Below are 19,494 nucleotides of genomic sequence, written 5' to 3' on the forward strand. Positions count from 1 at the left end.
CGCCAGCCACACAAAACATAAGTATAACAATAACATTCGAAGTAGCTAATAAGCGACCTTCAACCATAACCAGTTCCGGATGTCCCCTTTGAAGAAGTAGCGTTTGGCTGCCAAGTCTCCGATACAGTTTGAAGACTGTCTTCGGTCCTGGGAAAGAAGCGCCGAGGTCCATGGGACGTTGGTGGTTGCGGTCGAGGGGTTGCAAAAGTTTGTGCAGGCACAAAACGACGTCCCGTAGGCATGAAATTCCTGGAATTAGTTGAAGAATGTGCGGGAGTACCGAGTCTAGCTTGTGGTACAGGTGGGGGACCCATGCCTTCTGAGTGAGGAGTTTGTTGTCCGAAAATAGCGTGGTGCATTGGTCCGGAGGCCTGTTGAGTACTTTGTGCCTGGGCATTGATCATCGCAGGACCGGTTTTAATTAGATATGGGACTTGTTGTGTTCGCGTTAACGCCGAGGATGCGCGAGCCGTTTCCGAAGGGTTATATGCGTATCTCCTTATCTGTCGCGACATTGGACGTGAAGTCTCTTCGTTGGCGGGACGTTTTTGAACAGGTTGCAATGCGACGACACGTTGCGAATCATCTTTCGGGCGCGCCCACGCAGATACATGTTGACCGACAGGGAGGGTGAGACGAGTTGGGGTTGAAACGTGTTGGAGAGGACTCGAATTCGTTCGTGGACGTATTGAAGGATAACCATATCTATGAAATTTAGAGAATCATGCAAACCATTGAATCACCGTTACTTTACTGGTACACAGAAGCCTCCAAGGGGCGCTTCCCGTTCTCGTTCGTTAGCTCGTTTGATATATTTGTTCCTTCTGAAGTGAATGCAGCGTTTCCAAGTTGTTGCTTCATTTGTTCCATCTGTTGGGTTAATACTTTGTTCATGCTACGAAAGCTTTTGCATGAGCATACACGACTTCGCAAAACAGAACAAGAAACCTCTTCAATTCTGAATTATCTGAGCGTAACTTTTCCATGACCGTTCGTATTTGCTGATGCCTTGCGCGATAATACCGAATTTGCTGAGCCATCACTTCTTGTTGAAACTCGCAAAACTTTAGATAGCATGCAGCATATTTAGGAGCCCCTCACTTTCGCTGCGAAGACGACGGAGTCCAGGGCTGAAGGTATTGGTTTGAACCAATCTGACATAGGGGCGTCAAGCTGCAGGTGGGTATGTAGCATGGGTCAACTGGTAAGAAGAATGGGCTGCATTCCGAGAACCTCTTGCTGTAAAGCCACAACCAAGATTCCGGTAGAGCCGCATGATGCACAACTTTGATCCGGATCTAAAGTTCAGTCGCAAAAAGATTCAAAGTTGAGCAGGATACATAGGCACGGACTGAGATGATTATTGCAGATGATGTGACCGCATTCAGTGAGCCAGAACGGTACGGATTTCCCGAACTCCGAGGCGTAAGGTAGATGACATTTTGCACAGCTCACAAATTCCCAGAAATCGATATCAGTAGGAGGTTCAGAGGCCATTGACGATGCAGGAGTGCAACTCGAGCTCGAGTTGAGCGCCTTAGTACGCGCGCACGTGACTCATTTAGCAAGTGTGAGGCGTGACACAGTGAGGCGTCTATATTCCAGCTTTGTACCCTCTGAACGTCCACCCCAATGATGATCTCTTCCAAGGGATGGTCAGTTGAATGGTTGCTCAAGAGATCTGAAACCTTCAAGCTTGCTCGCCGCGTTTCTTGCACTGTCGACGACCTGGACAATGTAATTGAACAGTACGAAGAAAGTGATGTCCCTTTGGTCATAGGAGGGTGGCATCAAACCTCTCAGTGGCCGAAAAATGTCTTCAATATGGACTTCTGTCGACGGTACTTCCGAGAGGAGAATAAGGGTTAGTTAATATAGTTTATCAAAATACGCCTGTCATAATATTGATGTCAAATGCAGAAATATGTGCTCGCAATGTACGCACACGCTCTGACCAGTCCATGACTTTCGAAGACTTTCTCGAGAGATCACATACAACCTCTACGTTCGCAGAACCTGAAGGCATTTATTCAATCAAAATTCCCCCCCTACAATGATACATTTTTTTTGTGTTTTATAGAAACGCAACGTTGGTATGGAAAGGATATTGAATGTCCTCGTGACTGGGAAGAATGGCTTTCGGGTGAAGGCGTTATTCCTGCACAGTTGTTACCAGGGGGAGGCAACGATCTCTTAGCGCTGAGGCCACAAAGGGTATATCTGTTCCTTAATTTTTTGTTCTATTTCTGAAATCACTGACTTGCTCAAAGAATGGGCGTCCAGATGTAGAAACCCTCATGTGCTACTTTGGCATAGGGGACACTTACACGCCTTGTCACAAGGATCAGTGCGCGTCCTCTGGCCAGAACCTCATGTGTTTCACTGAGGACGGAAGTTCGTCGTTCTGGTTCATGACTAAAGGTTCAGATTGCCCCAAAGTCGCTAATTATTTCCGTAAACTGAAGCAGGAACTCGACCACGAAACGCACGTCATGTCCCTTTCCGACTTAGAGGGGGCTCCTTTCGATATTTATATCGTAGAGCAAAAGGTTGGAGATTTGGTCCTGGTTCCTCCTCGAAGTTGTCACCAGGTCGTCAATTCCGGAAAGATGACAATTAAAATGTCCTGGTCCCGGATGACGCTATCTGGTTTGGCTGCAGCTTTTTACTACGAACTACCTCTCTATCGCAGGTAAAAATCAACTCTTCTGTTTGCTCTGTGGTGACGACTAACTTCCCGCAGGGTCTGTCGTCCGGAGACGTACCAAATAAGAAGCACTGTTTATTATGTGCTCACTGACTATACCCGGAAATTAAACGACCTCATCTCCAAACCGTTCAACTCACTCCAAAAGGATATTTTAATCAAGCGTCTCGCGGAAGTTTTGCGACTTTACGACCATATTCTAATTGAAGAGTGTTCCCCATACGGTGATTCCGTTGACACCGACAAGCCTCGATCCAAGGACGAAGAGAAAGAGTCGCCTCTGCAAACTTCAGTATTAGTAGAAGACTTTCATATGTGCGATTTTTGCGGGGCAGACATCTTTCAAAGTTACTTCCAATGCTCCCAGTCCGGGGGCCCTGAAGCAAGTACCATTATTTGTTCTGGGTGCTACGCGGAAGGTCGAACGTGTGCTTGCGAAGACATGATCCCAAAGCAACGTCAAAAATCTAGCATTCTTTTGTCTGCTCGGTGGGAAGCTTTGGAAGCTCTGAAAAATACGGGGCATTCGATGGAAACTTTCGAAGGCTCAGAATCGCAAGAAGAACAGAAAGGGTTGGTAACTGATATTTCTTCGTCTTCGCCCCATTATTTATTCCATCCTACAGTTTTTTCACCCAGAACTCCAAACGCAGTGTCTTTCAAGCCGCGATGTTAGTACATCAGATGCGGTTGAACGACAAAAAAGTATATCTCCCGAAAGCTACTTCTGTGGAAATCACTGATTCATTTCATAGCGACCTTTCAGAGCGTGTCGGCCCACCTCAGAGTCGCATCAAGTACCCGCAAGTTGGGCGATTTCGTGCAAGAAATGTCATTCTTCCAAGTGCTTTCCTCACCTCCTTGACCTGTATCGTATGCATTGTATCCCCGCCTTGTTTCTCGTCGATCAAAAAGACGGTCATGTGGCTTATCATTCGGGTCATGCAGCTAAATTTCCGGACTACCACGTCAGGGAAAAATTCTTCTTAAGAGACCAGGGAGAGAATCCGTCGATTGCACCCGACTTTGATGTTCAACTAGTATATAACGCCTCAAAATATCCAATCTGTCAACCCGTCAACACCGCAAATACCCATATCGGCTGGTATGATCGACTATTGCCACTATCAAAGGCAAGAACGAAGGAACCAAAGCCTCAGCCACTACCGACAGGCTCGATGGAGGTTTCGGATAGCGAGGTTGACGAATCTGATGGCCACGGTAAATCTTACTCCCCAACAAACAGCTCTCAAAGGAGTATGAAAAATCATGCGTATGTCGATATCAAGCCCCGAATGTCGACAGGCCCTTCAAAAATCACCTCTGAACAAATGTCTCTTTCATCTCTAAGCAGTGATTCTGAAGACTCCGGTTCTGATTATATGTCATCGGTATGGGAAAATCATTACAAAAAGCGTTCATGTTTATTTTAATCTTTTTATCAAGAAGCCATCTCTTAAAAAGGCGCCCAGGCGAAGCTTGCATGGCGGACCGCAGAAGATAGTCGATCTGGAATCTGGTGCTGGTTCATCTTCAGTCAGTAGGTCGGTAAAAAGGCCAAACGAAACACAGTCCGCAGGGCCTAGTGGCGATGGTACCGTCTTTGCATCCGTTCACCGCATTGGCCCACCACGAAAGAAGCGGCGTCAAGAATCCGAGTCGCAAAGCAGAGAGCCAGCAAGCAAAGAGTCACCGAGCAGACCCACAGAGGTCAAGAAGAAACCGAGAGAAGCTGAACGCGATAGCTTTGCCGCATCTCTTGGAGCGGCTATTAACGAGGTCGCGAAAAGCGCTACTCGAACGATGAAAAATCGTCAGCATCGGAAGGGAGACATCGAGGAAGTCAAAAAGCGACCCAGCGGCGATTCTACTTCGACGCAGCAACTTGTAGTGAAACCAACCATCAGGGAAAAATCACCGCCATCCTCAATTTCCAAAAGATCCGTCCTTGCCAGAGGCGAAGACCTACCGGATACGACATCACTGTCATCGAAAGGCCCGATCCTCGTGAACGTCGCAGATCTACAAGATATGATAACGAACACGGCAGAACAGGTTGCTAGAAAAATCGTTGAAGACACTTCTTCGACTGCATCGTTAGCAACGAAGACCGCGGTCGCGATGATGACGAGTTTCGCTGCTGCTGGCAAGTTTGTGAACAGTAACACTCAAATGGAGTTTCCTTCCGTATGTCCAAAGCTCCACTTGAAATACATGCATTGGACTTATAATTTTTTCTTTTAGGTAAGCCATTTGGGAGAAGCATCTCGGTCGATTGTCAAACCCATGCCAAAAGGTAAATTACTCGTAAGAAACGCTCCAGTGTCTCTCAATGTTGATCATTCACAAAAGGGTCATCCTCCGTTGATCAGCGTCAACGTAAAAATTCAATAGAAGAAGATTCAGGGGTCCACTCTAGTGATAACAACCATCATCAGATTCGAGAACCCACCACCATCAGTGTCCAATCCTCTTCCAGCCATGCTCCTCAACTCAAACGACCCTTGGCAACCTCCCGAGGTTTATATACAAATCAGAAAAAACGGCGCGCCTTTGAAGATGAAAATTAATACCGTTACAAACTTTTTCTCCACAGCCTTGGCAACTTCATCTTACACTATTTTATCCTGTATTCGGCAGCGCGTCATCAATCGATGTAATTTTTTTTTTCGATAAAGTAAATTCAGTTCATATCCGGGAAGGGGGTTGAACCGTAATCAATATGTACCCTTCACATGGCACATGTCCGGCTCCGATGCTTCCATCACGTTCTCACGCAGATCCCTTCCTACATAAAATGATGTGTCCACTCGACAAACAATTACTTTTTCTTCTATCATTATGTCCAGTGTATAAATGTATAGATTGTAGCCAAGTTAAAAAGTCGCGGTCAAGGATGTAAGAAGGTTTGTTGATGGAATGATGATGGAGAATGAAGTTTGGTTAAGAATGAAATTAGGCCGACTGATAAGGGTATATATAAATGGGGCATAGAGAGCGTTTACGTTGCGAAATCATGTCATGAAAAAAAGAAGCTAGAAGCTCGATTATACACAGCTAAAACCAAAGCTGAAAGGGTCAAAGAGCAGGAAGATATCTCGTGAGAGGCCAAGCAAAGAAAGAAAAAGAATGGTCATAGACGAAGCCTAACACCTGCAAGTGAGAATTCTAAGGAGTGTGTTTTTCCGAGGTGGTTCGTCTATGTCTTGTCCATGATAGTCACCAGCTTGGGACAAACCTGTTGGACCAGCCTGAGCACGGACCTGACTGACTGCAGGTGGTAGTGCACCAGCACCAGGCGACATGGGTGACGCACGGGGATATTGCTGAGTATTATAACTCGCATTTGCAACGTCATAGCCCTCATAACCACCATTGACAGCATTCGCATATGGATGCGTGCCTCTTTGAGTCGCGGTGGAAACATTGGCCTGGGCAGCGGCAGATTGAGGCGTCTGTTGCCCGGTAGCACCGGGAATCAGTGCATTAGGGATCTTCCGTGTCTTGGAACCATGGCGGACGAGGGCTGGGGAAGGAGGGGCAACGGGGTTTTGCGACCGTCGTCGGTCTTCGCGAGTGTCACGCTTTCGATCAGCCCCCGACTGCATTTGATTGAGAACGGCGTTCGAATTCTGTTGCTAATGGAATTTATCAGTTCAATAAAAATTTGTAGCAACCGTGTGATACTTACACCAGGAGTCGACTCCCATCCACGCCCCTCTAGCGATGATAATATGGGTGAGAACAAAAGTCAGGACCAGGAACAGAGTTATGAACATACCATTAAGGAGGTTCCAATCAAACACTCCGTCATCCATATCCCCGTTGTTTTTCATAACCTTCACGAACAGTTCTCTCAAGAAATCATAATCGGGCGTCTCCTCAAACCCAAGTTTGCGGACGTAGTTTAGATAAATTCCAAACTCCTCTAACATACATCTGATCAGAATGCACCGTAAACAGCGGATAGTATTACATACCGGGAAAGCCTTCGCAGAGTTCTTTGATGGGGGTCATCTGCTTCTTCTCACCAATCTTTTCGTACTTCTGTTTGTTTGTGGCTGCCTTGAGGCCTTGCCAAGGCAGGCTTCCTCTGAGGAAGTACATGAAGACATGGCCCAATGATTCTAGGTCATCCCTCCGTGACTGTTCTATATCGGACAAGAAGTGAGAAAAACGGATGCAATATACAAGAGCCGGATTGGGGTACCTCGGCCAAGATGTGTGTTGATGCTCATGTATCGCGCTGTGCCACTCAGACTCTTGCGCTCTCGGTACGGTATGTGCTGCTTCGTTTTCGGATCTCGATATTGCTTGGCCATACCGAAATCGACGACATGAATGACTGCGGACGGGGTGAGGAAAGCTATGTATTGTATACCTGAGGCTGATGCTCACTATTGGCTCCCTTGGTGTTGGGGCGCCCTATTAGGAAATTGTCCGGCTTTATGTCGCGATATATGAGGTTTTTTTCATGAATGGTCTGAACACGGGTAATCTGGAGAGGAGCATGACTAAAAGGCTAAGGGGTGAGCTCTGTTACTGACCATTTGGCGGGCAGCCATACAAACGGTCTTTGTTGAAAACTTCCTCCCACACATGTCGAAGAGGTCTTCTAGACTTGGGCCGAGTAAATCGATGACTAGAATGTTATGTAGACCCTCTTGGCCGAAATGGTAAATCTGCGGAATGCCAGCTAAATTTGGCAAAAACAATGAGGGGGAGCGAAACGGGGGCGTCACGGCGAGAGCACGCACTGCATCCTGCGAGAATACGGTAAGAGCGGCATTCGTCACGGAGTTGGGGAGCCTCGGCCTTGCGGGGTTCCTAGTCGAGGGGGGGGGAGAGGAGAGGAAATGAGCATGGTATGACGGGGGTGCTGCGGACAACGCACAAACTTGATGGCAACCGTCTGGGAGTTGAGGAGGTTTGTGCCTGGAGAGGGGGGGGGGGATGAGCGGGAGCAGCGAGGACAGCGGGAGAGAGAGAGAGCAGACCTTCGAAGATGACACCAAAGGAACCCTCGCCGATTTTCCTGCCGACGCGGTAGTGGATGCCGACGAGGTTGGCAGTGGTGGCGGGGTGTTGGGACATGGGTAGAGGGAGGAAGAGGGCAGGCCAGGCGAGGCCGGTGGAGAGCGAAAGCACAAAGTGATCAGAGGCCCAAATACGGCCACACTCAAAATAAGTTACACTAAGTTAAGTCAAGTACAGCAACACAAGGCCTCCACACGTTCCCACCACCGCCAACACCGCCAACACAACCCGCCGCACCCCCGTCTCCCGGCGCTCCAGCTCCCACGCCTCCGCTCCCTCCCCCTTGTACCGCCCCCACTCCGGCCGGCGCGACAGCCACCAGAACAGCGCCACCGGCCCGGGAAACGTCGCTATGATCTTCCCCAGCTCCCTGTCCTTCCGGTAGTAGCTCATGCAGTCAGTCCACACAGACGTCCGCAGTCGTTTCTGCAGCCAGTCGTTGTACTCGTCCGTGGCCGAGCTCGTGATCGCAAACGACTTGGCCTTGCCATCCAGCACCGGCTTGATCAGCTGGATCGCCAGGTTGATCTGCGCCATAAATCCATGAGCAACTCAACATCGACAATCTATCACACAATTTACCTGCGCTTCCTGGCTGAAAATGACAGACGCGTGTCCCGTCGCCACGTTTGGCCCTAAAGACAATTTAACCTCGCTATCTCTCTCGCACCAGTCACCAGACCTACCCAGAAGCATGTAGAGGTTCGGGAAGCCAGGCATCGAAGTACCTAAATACGCCGTCGGACCACCTTGTTCGTCGAAATACTCTTTCAGCGCCTTGCCATTACTTCCTTTGATATCCCATCCTTTGGGTTCCTAGCGATACCCCCACGGCATTAATACCGTGAACTCCGAGAAGTCACCAACGTACTAGAGAGTAGCCAGTCCCGAAAATGATTATATCCAAGGCAACCACTTCTCCCGTCTTGAGCTTGATACCTTCCTCGACAATCTCCTCGATGCCATCCCAACTCAGTGATACATTGGGCCTGTGGAGGGACTTGAGGTAGTCGGGATCAACAATGATCCTCTTACAGCCAGGAGCTTTATATCGTTAGATAGGAGCTCAAAGCAAACTTAAAACACTTACAGTAATCCGGAATTAGCTTATCCACGTACTCCTTGGGAGCCATGCGCTTGATATAACCAGCCAGCTCCTTTAACCACATCGGTAAGAAACTCTAGCATTATCCCAGCTGGACTTACCCTCCTCGCCAGTCTGGTCACCAACTTGTTCTCCTTGCGGAACATCAAAGCACTCAAATCAGACTATGGTTTTCAATCAGCAACGCATGAATCACAAAAGAGGAAAAAGACATACCCTAGCCATAATCATGTTACGATACCAACGCAATACGAGTGGTATATTCCGGAATACCCATTTCGTAGTAGGCGAGTATTGACGATCCTCCTAGAATACTTTTGGTAAATAACATATCTCGTTATCAAAATGAATGCACCTACACGAGGCACAAACCACTGCGGTGTACGACAAAAGTTGATAACCTCCACAGACGGATCCTTCGAGATCTCAGGTATAAACTGTGCCCTATATCATCCAATAAAATCAAAAATTATTAACGCACAATACGAAAAAAAAAAAAAAACTCACGCAGAACACCCATTCCCAATCACACCAACCCTCTTTCCCTTCAACTCAACATCATGTCTCCACCTAGCCGAATGAAACAACGTCCCCTTAAACTTCCCCAACCCCCCTTCCAACTCCTTTGGATACAAAGGATCAAAAAACCCACCAATAGCCCAAATCACAATTTCAGCTTCCACACTCGTTTCTTCCTTATTCTTTTCATCTTTGACAACCAGTTTATACTTGTGATTTCCTTCATCCCATTCAGCAGAAGAGACACTTGTAGACAGTTTTGTATGTGATATCAAATTGTGTTTTTTCCATAACCCTTTCCAGTAGGCGTATATTTCGGGTTGATTGACGTAGTAACTTTTCCAGTCGGGATTTAGATCGGTTGAGAGGGAATACCAATGAGCTGCTACATCACAACCACATCCCTTTGTTGTTGATGTTTTTAGTTCTAAAGGATGAGAGAGAGAGAAAGGAAAGAGTCGTACGGGGTATGTGTTACTCTGTGAAATGAGCTCTTTGTATTAGAATACCATTTCTCGAGATCAACCATTCACAAAAACTCACTCTCCACGTTCCACCAACCGCATCCGCCTTTTCATAAATCTTACCACACCAAAAAATAAGTAAAAAAAAAAAACCCCACAACACCCAAATTCAAACAACACTCACAGTAAAGTTCTCATAACCCAACTGACGTCGAAGTTGTATAGCAGCAGAAATACCTCCCACTCTAATCAAGATAATTCAAATAACCGTTGTTTAACAAATATTAGTAAGTGACTAAACTCACCCAGCACCAATAATGGCTATATGAGGTTTTCTCTCAGAACTCTTCCTATCCTCCCCAGCCATTTCGTCTTTGATGGTAAGCGTCTCGGGAATATAGCACGTGCCTAGAATCCTACATTTTACACGGGGCGTCAGTCAATTCAAAATGAATCAATTCGAGCTAGAAGCGTTGACCAGAAATGAACGCAAAACGCACCAGCAACAATCTAGTAAGACCAAGTGAACAAGGGCTGACGGGAACAATGAAAGAGTCAGTGCCTGGCCCTTATATATGATTAGAACAACCAGTAGCATATGATTTCCTCGGAAACGGCCCCATGATAGAAATAACCTATGTACTTACCATTTCCCCTCTCGATAATCATATGCAACCTATCCAACAAACTCACACCTAACCTTTTCCCAAAGTTTAAAGCTTCTAACAGAAAAAAAAATAACCATTCGCACGACAAAATACAACTACAGCAATCAACTAATTATTAAACGTTTCGACTATCCGCCTAACTTAGAAAAAAGCAGCAAAAAACCGCATACTGGCTAACCCTCCGAACCCCAGAACGAAAAACTCCCTCGTCGCACCTAGACACGACGAATGCCTCCCAAAACAAAAACAAAAACAGTATAGGAGTACAACTCGAAGCGGAAAAACGGCTCTTATCGAAACTCGAAACTCGAGCTACACGTCTCCGGCACATGTGATAGTGATAATTGTTGATATCTGACATAAAAACTGAGTGCGAGGATGGTCAAAGTAGGGGCATGGACATACGGTTCCGAGTTTTGGTGATAGTAGAATCCACTCATGGTCGCAACGGGTGCAGCGTACGGGACGGGAGAAGCTGGGGATCTCGTCACGCTTGTCTTCTTTGTATTTGACCCTCGTCTCGTGCGTTGCTGCTTCCGACCACTACGCTCGTCATCCGTTACAACGTCGCAAACGGTGTTGGAAGACGCAGTCGCTGCAGGATTAAAGTCTACACAGACATAATAGAACCCTACAAAGATTGAGCCAAACTCACTCGATAACAGCGAAAGGATGTACAAACCTGCAAAGCTAGCACCATTGATATCATGCACTCTATGGTCAGGGACCAGAAACTTCTCTTTCCACCTCATGAAGACAGCCCCCCGATCCCTATCATCAATCGTGAGCCTGGGTCTTTTAGCCTCGTGTTTGATCTGACGAAAGGCAGGGAAGCGGGACCAATGAACGAGATCCTCGTTTTCGCTGGCTCCCCAGTTCTGCGTCAAGAAACCATGACGGCTCCCGATAATTTCAGCATCGAAATACGTGGTAAGCTCTGGCCAATCATCCGTCAGCCCACGGATGCACAAGTATCCACACAAAAAAGAAGTAGCGAAATCAACGTCCTTATCACACAGAGAGAATTCTAGTTTCAGCAAGCTTGTCAATGAAAAAGCCGGATTGAATGACATACGACGATGGTCACAGTAACATCGTAGCTATTTCTGCCACTCTTCTGAGTCCCTTGGAAAGTTGCGCCGGGATAGAGACAGCGATTGGCGCGCGTCCTCATGCGTATTCGGGTAATATCGGACAAGGGATCGGGGATATATGAGGCAACGGCAGCAGCGGGATGTTGGTCGTGGGGCTCGGGGGAGTGGGGCTGGCAGAGGATGGGGGCGGGCGAGTGAATAGCGGTGGGGAGAGGGGATTTTCCTTCGGGGGGATGGGTATGCGGTTTGATAAACTCGGTATGAGACTCTAGCCTCGGTGGGGCGACGACAGGGAGGGGGGAGGGCGGGGGGACGGGCGACGTTGGGGGGGAGCACAAACCGGGGATCAGGGCGGGGCGGGTGGCATGGAGATTGGAGGGGGGGTCGCGGGGTGGAAACGCAAAGTCCTGGTCTCTGAGATGTCTGGCCGAGTTGTTCTGGGCCTGGGCAGCACGGAGAAGGACCTGTTCACGGCAGTTCGGACAGGTGGCTGGGGCGTCAAATTCGGGGACGAGCACGAGGGCATAGCAGGACGGACACGACTTGTGCTGGCTCGGCGCATACGGCAGCGGGGGCGGCGCGGGCTGCAGCTGGTATGTGTGTTCAGAAGGCATGACAAGGCCTGTGCAGCCAGCCCGAAGCTGATCCCCCCCTAGACCACGTGCCGCCTTATTGTACTTATTTCCATTCTCTATCTCTATCTACTACATGGCAAGCTTGACCCCACCGTCGTCCCAGTCGTCGGTCTCGTAACAGCCCCCCCGTCTATTGTAGTGCCCGTCATTGGCCTCACGACCGACGCCGACCGGGCCTCATCACTATCTCTCGCCGTTTCCGTAATCTTTTCGTCATCTACACTCTCCTTCATCTTTTCGTTGTCGTCATCGTGTTCATTTGCCTCTTCACGACCCTTTTCTATGTCTAAAGTCTCTTTCGCATTCTCATCACCCTCCTTGGCACCGCTCCGCACCGTCGTCCGCTGCAGAGTATATCTCCTCATACCAAGTACTGATAGAGGTTGAGTCAGCGGGACAGTGACCATGGCGTTAAACCCTTACCCAGAATGAAACTGACACCAACGATGGGTGTCATTACAATCCAAACAGTGCTTATAGACCGAGCATATGCATCAATAACTTGTGCCTTGAGCGCCGGATCCTACAAAGCCGAATATTCTCAACCATCTATTTCCCGAGGGCTCTTTATGATTCACTCACAGATATCGTCTTGAGTTTTCTTACACTCTCGCTCAATCCTCCCGGGCTCGTATCTAGCGAGAGATTCGTGAAATTTCGGACCTTCTTGTTTAGTACCTGGAAAAATACAACATCGAGTTCTGATTCGTGCCCAAATTCAAGTGACCTACGCTCGAATAGATAGCTTGTCCAATAGAAATGCCGACAGTTCCACCCAGGCTCCTACAAAGCGCATCAATAAACTCAGAATAAACATATACACGACTACTCAGTACCTGAGGAAGCCAAAGGTCGAAGTTGACGCTGCCATGTCCTTCAACGGCATAGCAGCCTGAAGTGCTATAAGCGGCACCTACGAAACCCAACGTCAATTTGCTGAAATACTTCGCCGTCTCTCAAACATACCTGGAACAACGGCCCCAGGCCAAGCGCCGTAATCAGAGGGAAAATCTCTTTGACAGCACTGTGGAAATCGACGTCATTCAATTTTTTCCAAAAGGAAGACATATAACTCACGTTGAACTTGTTCCATTAAGCCTCGTCATCAATCCCATGCCCAAAGTAAAGATGGCAAATGACGCCCAAATAAGCGTTCTGTACGCGCCCGTGCGAGAGACAAAAATGCCAGCACCAGCAGACGCCAAAGCGGAGGAAAGAGAGTACGGCAGCATCCTATTCAACGTCAATATAGTGGTTCGGTTCTATGCACTCGAGTCACTTACGCAATCCCTGCGCCAGTGGCAGATGCACCGAGGACCTGATAGTATAAAGGCAGGTAGTATGCACCTATACAGAATTGAAAATCAGCCAACGAAATCTTCCGCAAATTTCATCCCCACCAGAAAAGAATGCTATGGCATGGAGGAAGGTCGTGATTAGAAGGACCGCCGTTGTCCGTGTCTGCTCTTCAGAGTGAGCTCAATATCCCGGGTTACTCTGTACTCCACACACCTTGAATAGACGTGGGGGTATTATAGGTGAGCGTTTCGTCATAACTTCGTTGATTCCAGCGATGACTAGCAATACGCCACCAATGACAAGTAGGGCGATTGTAGATGCGCGATTCCCTAAGTTACTCAGATGGGCTTTCGGACGGCAAAAGCAGAAAATGAAGAACCTACATCCTTTCTCGCTTTCATTGAACCCGAAAAGAACACAAAGAATACCGGCTGTGATTAGGAATAGACCGGCAAAATCGAATTCGGCGATATGCTCCCGAAGTGTCTTGCCGCGGCGTGGATTCAAATTGAGGAAGAAGAAAAGGACTAGACCGCCAACACCACCTGTCGGCCTATGATGTAAGGTGAGAAAAATAGTGCTCAGAGGTGGAGTAACCAACATACAGATTGATGAAGAAACACCAACGCCAGCTGACGTGGTCCGTTAAAGCCTAACAGTCCTCTTCAATTTAGTGGAACTATATCGTTTGCCACTCCACTCACACCGCCCATTAACGGCCCAATAACACTATTCCCGAGTAAGCATACATTCCCATCGCAATTATTGTGATCGCATACCTCGCCAAAGCCCAAGTCGCTCCCAACAAACCACTATACTTACCACGACTACACGATGTCAGGAATATCATTTGTCAAGCGCAAGCGCACGCACTCTTGGAGAGACACTATATCACTGAGGGTGATATTAATCTAAAATAGAACGTTAGATCATGAAATGGCGTCAATAATTCACTCACCATCTGTATGAGGCCTCCTCCTCCAATTCCTTGAAGCGCTCTCGCCGCAATAAGCCAGTCCTGTTAAACTCAGCGTGGTCCTTTGGCCAACCAAACTCACTCATTACTCACCATGCTTTGTGCGGCACCACATAACGCAGAACCGATCTGTCAACACATCAACTTGTGATTTCCTTTTGAAAGATTATTGGCACCCACCAAGAATATGAGGATACCGGAATATAAAATGGGCTTCCTGCCCGTTATATCTGAAATTTTACCATAGAATGGGGAGAGGCTGCATTATGATAGTATTATAATGAGGATGGGGATGTGATAACTATGCCGAAAGGTAAGGATGCTGACGTTGCAGATGTTAATAGATACGCCCTGTCAGGACATCAAAAAGTGGTTACATTTTTTACTATCGTCAGCTGAGCAAGGGGTTGGGTTACTCACGTTCCCACCCAGCTATATTTACTACCGCCCCCAAGATGACTGACAATGGTTGGTAGCGCAGTGGCCACAATGGTCTGCGGGACAATTGAGCGAACCGCAAGCTTTGAGAAAGGCCACTGACCTGGTCTAGAGCCGCGAGGAAAAGACATAACATCATACCACTCAGCACCTGGAAGGTACTCAGATCAAATTCAGTTCCTGGGCGTCAATTACCTACCAGAGGTAGTCGATTTTCAGGTAAAATATGCTCCTCATTTGCCTTCCAAGTCGCACCAGGCTTGGCCTTTTCTTCACGTCCATTATGTGTTTTCGCTTCATTGCTTGTCATCGCCATGTCCTTGATATTTGAAGACATGATCACGATAAAGTGAGGAAAGGATCAAAGGAGGGAGGGCCGGAGGGGGGCGTAAGTAGGAGGGAAAATGAGGCAAGGGAAGATCGACTAGAATTGAGTGATAACTTGTTGTTAAATACATGTCATGTCAGTCAACCGGCAACACCACGCGAGAGTTTGGTCGACTTCGGCTTTGTGCCGGTTCCGCCGCTTTTGGTTCCACGTTCGTTCTTATGCTATTCAGGGTTCATTCACCGTTTGTTTTCTGAGAAAAATTCATCGTTTCCAGAGAAATTTCACTCCTGATCGTGCATCAGGTATCAGGAACTTCAGAAAGCTGAACTTACTAATTTTGAGATAGTGCCAGATGGTTTCAATATAACTTTAAAGCTAGATGCGGCGGCATATAGTCATATATATGTAGTAAGTAACACAACGGGGAAGTAGAAAATAGAAGTCCGCGTTGCCGGTGGCCCGAATCGATATCGAGTGTGAGTCATTCCCTTCTTATTCGTATGATAATCATCTACATACAAATCTTGGTCTGCCGACAAAAGCTGGACATTGATTGAAATCCATGATTGAGAGCACAGTGAAGAGAAAACATAAGTTCGTTGAGTGAGAAGAAAGCTGTTGAATAAACCGTCCCTGTATTAATAAGAAACTAGAGCCATCCGTTTTCGGAGTTCTCCAGCCAGTTGAACCTTATCTGTTTCAAGATTTCTTCTGTTTTCGTTCAACTTCCACCTTCACACTCACTTTCACTCCCTCCATCCATAAACAACTTTTCCGATGACTGACACTATCCCTACTTTCAAACTCGTCCTCGGTAAGCTCTTTGTCCCATAATGCTGCTTCAACACAAACTCATTTACAATTCAACCTAATCTTCACTCCATCTTCATCGATCGTCCGCCACTCTGTGACGACGTGCTCCTCCCATTTCTGGTTCATCAAACTCGCCTCCTTCAATACGTTTGATCCCTAATCGCGTAGTCGGCGACGGTGGTACCGGCAAGACTACCTTTGTCAAGGTAGGCGACAGCTTCATGCATCAACCGATCGTATGCTGATCCCTCTGGGTCTATAGCGCCACTTGACTGGTGAATTTGAGAAAAAATACATTGGTATGAACAGGGCGCCCGTGTTTAGCATCGCATTTGCATTGATTTTACTTCATTTTGATTAGCCACCCTTGGTGTCGAAGTTCACCCTCTGCACTTCACAACCAACTTCGGCAACATCTGTTTCAACGTCTGGGATACAGCGGGACAGGAAAAGTTCGGCGGTTTGAGGGATGGTTATTACATCCAAGGTCAATGTGGAATCATTATGTTTGATGTCACCTCGCGAATCACCTACAAAAACGTCCCCAATTGGCATCGCGATCTCGAGCGTGTCTGTGAAAACATCCCCATTGTCCTTTGTGGTAACAAAATCGATGTGAAGGTAAGGTCGGCTCGTAGTGAAGATTTTTCACCATTCACTCCTCTGATTGTGCTCAACAGGAACGCAAAGTGAAGACCGGCGCTGTTACCTTCCACCGCAAGAAGAACTTGCAGTATTTCGAAATCTCTGCAAAGTCGAACTATAACTTTGAAAAACCCTTCCTGTGGCTCGCACAGAAACTCGTCGGGTAAGAACGGGTACACCACACGGCTTACGAGCTATACTCACATGTCGTGACCAGTAATCCCCGTCTTGAATTTGTTGCCGCCCCAGCCCTTGCTCCCGCCGAAGTTGCCATAGATGCCAATCTCATGAAGCAGTATGAGCAAGAACTCAAACAGGTGAGTAGCCTCAGGAATCTAAGCTGCTTCATTTGATGAACCTGCTTTCAGGCGGAAGCTGTTCCTCTTCCTGAGGAAGAAGACGATCTCTAAACCGGCATTATCCTCTACCAATGTGTACCTTTTCATGCTCAGCTTCTATACGTCGTGACACTGGCGTTTTTCCCCCTCTTGCGTCTCGCTCTGTACCACGTCATTTTAGTAATTAACATCCTTTCGTACATCATGATACATATCGACCGCCTCGATTCGACTATGTACGAGCAAGATTAAACCTCTGCGTCAGTCACGCAACAGAATATTTAAAAGGACACATTGGAATGAGTTTAAGGAGGCCCTTGCTGCATGTTGATCCGTGCGTGTGACAAGGCCCTCCACCTGCTCTGGAGACATGGAGCGAAGAATCTCAAATTGTTGATCAGTCGTGACCCCAACCAATACTAAGGGAATCAGCAGCTCCTGTGAGCAGTGTTTCGAGAAAAATTTGATGATCGAGTCAGGCACCCGAGTTAAATCCGGTTGAAGATGAATTGGACATTCGGAATCTGTTGATATCTGTGTGCTTTCGTGGGCGTTCGCTGTCGTAGGGTGCTTGTGATCGTTCGAGAAGTCTGGGGGCGCATTTGTGGCATTACATTCAGGTCGTGGCGGTTGTTGTGATTGGTCGCTCGCCCGTCGCTGTAGATAGAAACGGACAGGCCAGGCATCCTCGAAGCAGCATAGTCTTTGTTCCGCTTCCAGAATCTGAAAACGAAGCAAGTCAGATTTCATTGTCTTCTTGGTGGACAACTCTTACTTTTTTTACTGTATCATTTAGCCTGCCACAACTCATTTGCTCGTATGGCCTGTAGTTTTGGAGAAATACAGCACCATGTTGGTCAGCGAGTTCCTGGATGATGTTACTCGATAATGCCATCTTAACCATTAACAAAATAAACTTACTGTGAGCCTCGTCAAGAGTTCGTCGCTCCCATTCTGGCCCATGGCCTGCTTGAGCTCCGACAATATGTCGGGCGAGGTCATAAGTAGCCTTTTAACACTGTCATCCGGCCATGGCACATTTTCGCATTGGTCTTCTACTGTTCGCTGCCGTTCTCCCTGCATATTTGTTGCAGACGTCGTAACGAGTCTTTTTGACTCTGACCACGGCTCTTCAACAAGGCGCATTGTGATTGTGGTCAAATCTAGAGTCGAAAAGAGGTTCTGGGGGAGACGATTGCAGAATTCCTGCCGATCTTCTCGGTCCCAGCTAAGCAGTGTCTCCAGATGCAAGTCGTGCACTAGCCCACTAGACTCTAGGCGTGATACAACGTGTGGAATATCGAAGAACAATTTGAGAACTTGAATTCTGATATCTTTCGGGATTACTGGGAGGTAGTTGCAAAAGGCACATGGGGATGGGTAGCGCTTCAACAGACTGGGATTCTCCTGCGCCGTCGTCTGAGTTGTCGAAGGTTGATGTGCGCCCTGCATACCACGAGTTGAGGTGAAATGACTAGAAGGGAGGTATTCCGAACTCTTGACAGACAACCCATTCTGACTTCGGGATTCGGTCAGGGCAAGTTCATCTTCCTCCTGCTGGGCTTCATCCTGATCTCCTCTGTTGGTTCTCTGCTCAAAATTCCGAGTAAAATGGTGCTTAGGGGGTTTTCCAACGAAGGTAATCCTAATTTTACGCGCAAGTAACCGCCCTGTGGAACCCACGGGACGCTCGTTTTTCTCGCTTGCACTTGTTTTCCAGCGGTATCTTGATTCGTTTCGTCGCTTCATGTCCGTTCGCGCTTGTCTCCATCTATAACACCGGCTCCAGATTTTGCCATACGCATCAGTTGGCCATTGGTGTTGATACTGATTCATCTTTGCGTCATTTTGTAACACCTAAGCAGACGAAGTATGATCAGTGCTATATTCCCAGTGTAAAGGGGGGAGTAAATTTACATCCTTCCTGAATTGTACAAGCCTTGCTGTATCTTGCGACTCGAAGTCCACTGAAGAGTCAAGGTATCTCCGGTAAGCTTCACGAACGAGACTCTAAACAGGTCACAATAAGCAATTCGGCCTCCACGGTGACTTAGCTCTTGGCATGCCTTGAAACGCCGTATTTCGGCCGGCGAGTGTGTTGCAGCAAGTACATGGACAACATCCTGGACGAGGCGAGTTTTGGGTCTAGTTATCGACATACCACGGGACGCTACAATCATTGCTGATGTTGAGTGCCCTTTATATTAGCATATGCAAAGCGAGGCCTCCTGGGTCCGCAGTTCTACACTGGCCATGAGGTGCCTCATGCCAGAACACGCATCGCGGATAGGAATCGATTGAGCAAGTCTAAACACAGACGCAGCATCGTTTTAAGTCAGATGGATTGTCTTGCCACGAGTCCGACATTCTAAGAATTAATTAGATTGGATGATAATACAGAACAACGAGACATAAGACATCGGAC

The 19,494-nt window shown here is 47.6% G+C and overlaps 9 protein-coding genes across 9 annotated transcripts; 3 read left to right on the top strand and 6 right to left on the bottom strand.

Annotated features, from left to right (window-relative positions):
• Window positions 1-59: 59 nt before the first annotated feature.
• AGABI2DRAFT_114985 (hypothetical protein) lies at window positions 60-1,497 on the bottom strand (the record flags this gene model as incomplete). The annotated part of the gene is made up of 6 exons (XM_006457898.1): window positions 60-705; window positions 755-895; window positions 949-1,055; window positions 1,102-1,173; window positions 1,234-1,298; window positions 1,353-1,497. 6 exons carry the CDS (start codon window positions 1,495-1,497, stop codon window positions 60-62), a joined length of 1,176 nt encoding a protein of 391 aa, XP_006457961.1.
• Window positions 1,498-2,079: 582 nt separating this feature from the next.
• Window positions 2,080-2,822, top strand: AGABI2DRAFT_59519 (hypothetical protein; the record flags this gene model as incomplete). Its single annotated transcript, XM_006457899.1, has 3 exons — window positions 2,080-2,214; window positions 2,271-2,692; window positions 2,744-2,822. Coding segments are annotated over 3 exons (636 nt in total), but the record flags the coding sequence as incomplete, so codon positions are not given.
• Window positions 2,823-4,212: 1,390 nt separating this feature from the next.
• Window positions 4,213-4,640, top strand: AGABI2DRAFT_190347 (hypothetical protein). The gene has a single exon (XM_006457900.1). It carries the CDS (start codon window positions 4,299-4,301, stop codon window positions 4,512-4,514), a length of 216 nt encoding a protein of 71 aa, XP_006457963.1. The 5' UTR covers window positions 4,213-4,298; the 3' UTR covers window positions 4,515-4,640.
• Window positions 4,641-5,518: 878 nt separating this feature from the next.
• On the bottom strand, window positions 5,519-7,846 carry AGABI2DRAFT_133794 (hypothetical protein). The gene is made up of 10 exons (XM_006457901.1): window positions 7,705-7,846; window positions 7,602-7,642; window positions 7,465-7,534; window positions 7,255-7,403; window positions 7,106-7,205; window positions 6,918-7,052; window positions 6,688-6,858; window positions 6,489-6,635; window positions 6,399-6,427; window positions 5,519-6,345 (listed from the first exon to the last, which is right to left on the bottom strand). Exons 1-10 carry the CDS (start codon window positions 7,799-7,801, stop codon window positions 5,854-5,856), a joined length of 1,431 nt encoding a protein of 476 aa, XP_006457964.1. The 5' UTR covers window positions 7,802-7,846; the 3' UTR covers window positions 5,519-5,853.
• A 60-nt stretch (window positions 7,847-7,906) lies between these two features.
• Window positions 7,907-10,199, bottom strand: AGABI2DRAFT_64702 (hypothetical protein; the record flags this gene model as incomplete). Its single annotated transcript, XM_006457902.1, has 12 exons — window positions 7,907-8,272; window positions 8,327-8,379; window positions 8,431-8,560; window positions 8,616-8,788; window positions 8,835-8,923; window positions 9,046-9,155; window positions 9,209-9,293; window positions 9,357-9,772; window positions 9,833-9,847; window positions 9,912-9,950; window positions 10,017-10,077; window positions 10,138-10,199. The coding sequence occupies 12 exons, from the start codon at window positions 10,197-10,199 to the stop codon at window positions 7,907-7,909; spliced, it is 1,599 nt and encodes a 532-aa protein (XP_006457965.1).
• A 591-nt stretch (window positions 10,200-10,790) lies between these two features.
• Window positions 10,791-11,707, bottom strand: AGABI2DRAFT_63303 (hypothetical protein; the record flags this gene model as incomplete). Its single annotated transcript, XM_006457903.1, has 4 exons — window positions 10,791-10,854; window positions 10,906-11,131; window positions 11,183-11,507; window positions 11,576-11,707. Coding segments are annotated over 4 exons (747 nt in total), but the record flags the coding sequence as incomplete, so codon positions are not given.
• Window positions 11,708-12,256: 549 nt separating this feature from the next.
• On the bottom strand, window positions 12,257-15,252 carry AGABI2DRAFT_199095 (hypothetical protein; the record flags this gene model as incomplete). Its single annotated transcript, XM_006457904.1, has 21 exons — window positions 12,257-12,602; window positions 12,653-12,752; window positions 12,812-12,907; window positions 12,961-13,012; window positions 13,066-13,142; window positions 13,196-13,253; window positions 13,307-13,462; window positions 13,513-13,576; window positions 13,630-13,690; window positions 13,742-14,081; window positions 14,134-14,180; window positions 14,233-14,257; window positions 14,308-14,355; window positions 14,402-14,439; window positions 14,487-14,546; window positions 14,598-14,633; window positions 14,685-14,763; window positions 14,832-14,855; window positions 14,925-14,998; window positions 15,046-15,093; window positions 15,142-15,252. The coding sequence occupies 21 exons, from the start codon at window positions 15,250-15,252 to the stop codon at window positions 12,292-12,294; spliced, it is 1,905 nt and encodes a 634-aa protein (XP_006457967.1). The 3' UTR covers window positions 12,257-12,291.
• Window positions 15,253-15,960: 708 nt separating this feature from the next.
• AGABI2DRAFT_190352 (hypothetical protein) lies at window positions 15,961-17,377 on the top strand. The gene is made up of 7 exons (XM_006457905.1): window positions 15,961-16,087; window positions 16,255-16,292; window positions 16,349-16,385; window positions 16,448-16,707; window positions 16,767-16,894; window positions 16,949-17,048; window positions 17,100-17,377. The coding sequence occupies exons 1-7, from the start codon at window positions 16,051-16,053 to the stop codon at window positions 17,139-17,141; spliced, it is 642 nt and encodes a 213-aa protein (XP_006457968.1). The 5' UTR covers window positions 15,961-16,050; the 3' UTR covers window positions 17,142-17,377.
• A 124-nt stretch (window positions 17,378-17,501) lies between these two features.
• AGABI2DRAFT_183077 (hypothetical protein) lies at window positions 17,502-17,792 on the bottom strand (the record flags this gene model as incomplete). Its single annotated transcript, XM_006457906.1, has 1 exon — window positions 17,502-17,792. A coding segment is annotated over one exon (291 nt), but the record flags the coding sequence as incomplete, so codon positions are not given.
• Window positions 17,793-19,494: the final 1,702 nt, after the last annotated feature.

This window comes from Agaricus bisporus (assembly GCF_000300575.1).
Source record: "Agaricus bisporus var. bisporus H97 unplaced genomic scaffold AGABI2scaffold_2, whole genome shotgun sequence".
Lineage (NCBI taxonomy): Eukaryota > Fungi > Basidiomycota > Agaricomycetes > Agaricales > Agaricaceae > Agaricus > Agaricus bisporus.

What these genes read in the sequence shown, in the direction of transcription:
- AGABI2DRAFT_190347 (XM_006457900.1), top strand. Translation starts at nt 4,299, where the DNA reads ATGGTACCGTCTTTGCATCCGTTCACCGCATTGGCCCACCACGAAAGA.
- AGABI2DRAFT_190352 (XM_006457905.1), top strand. Translation starts at nt 16,051, where the DNA reads ATGACTGACACTATCCCTACTTTCAAACTCGTCCTCG. An exon ending in TACTTTCAAACTCGTCCTCG is followed by an intron (nt 16,088 to 16,254) that starts GTAAGCTCTTTG and finishes CTAATCGCGTAG; the next exon opens with TCGGCGACGGTGGTACCGGC. An exon ending in CTCGCACAGAAACTCGTCGG is followed by an intron (nt 16,895 to 16,948) that starts GTAAGAACGGGT and finishes TGTCGTGACCAG; the next exon opens with TAATCCCCGTCTTGAATTTG.
- AGABI2DRAFT_133794 (XM_006457901.1), bottom strand. Translation starts at nt 7,801, where the DNA reads ATGTCCCAACACCCCGCCACCACTGCCAACCTCGTCGGCATCCACTAC. An exon ending in ACTCTGCGAAGGCTTTCCCG is followed by an intron (nt 6,636 to 6,687) that starts GTATGTAATACT and finishes GATGTATGTTAG; the next exon opens with AGGAGTTTGGAATTTATCTA. An exon ending in TGATTGGAACCTCCTTAATG is followed by an intron (nt 6,428 to 6,488) that starts GTATGTTCATAA and finishes TATCATCGCTAG; the next exon opens with AGGGGCGTGGATGGGAGTCG.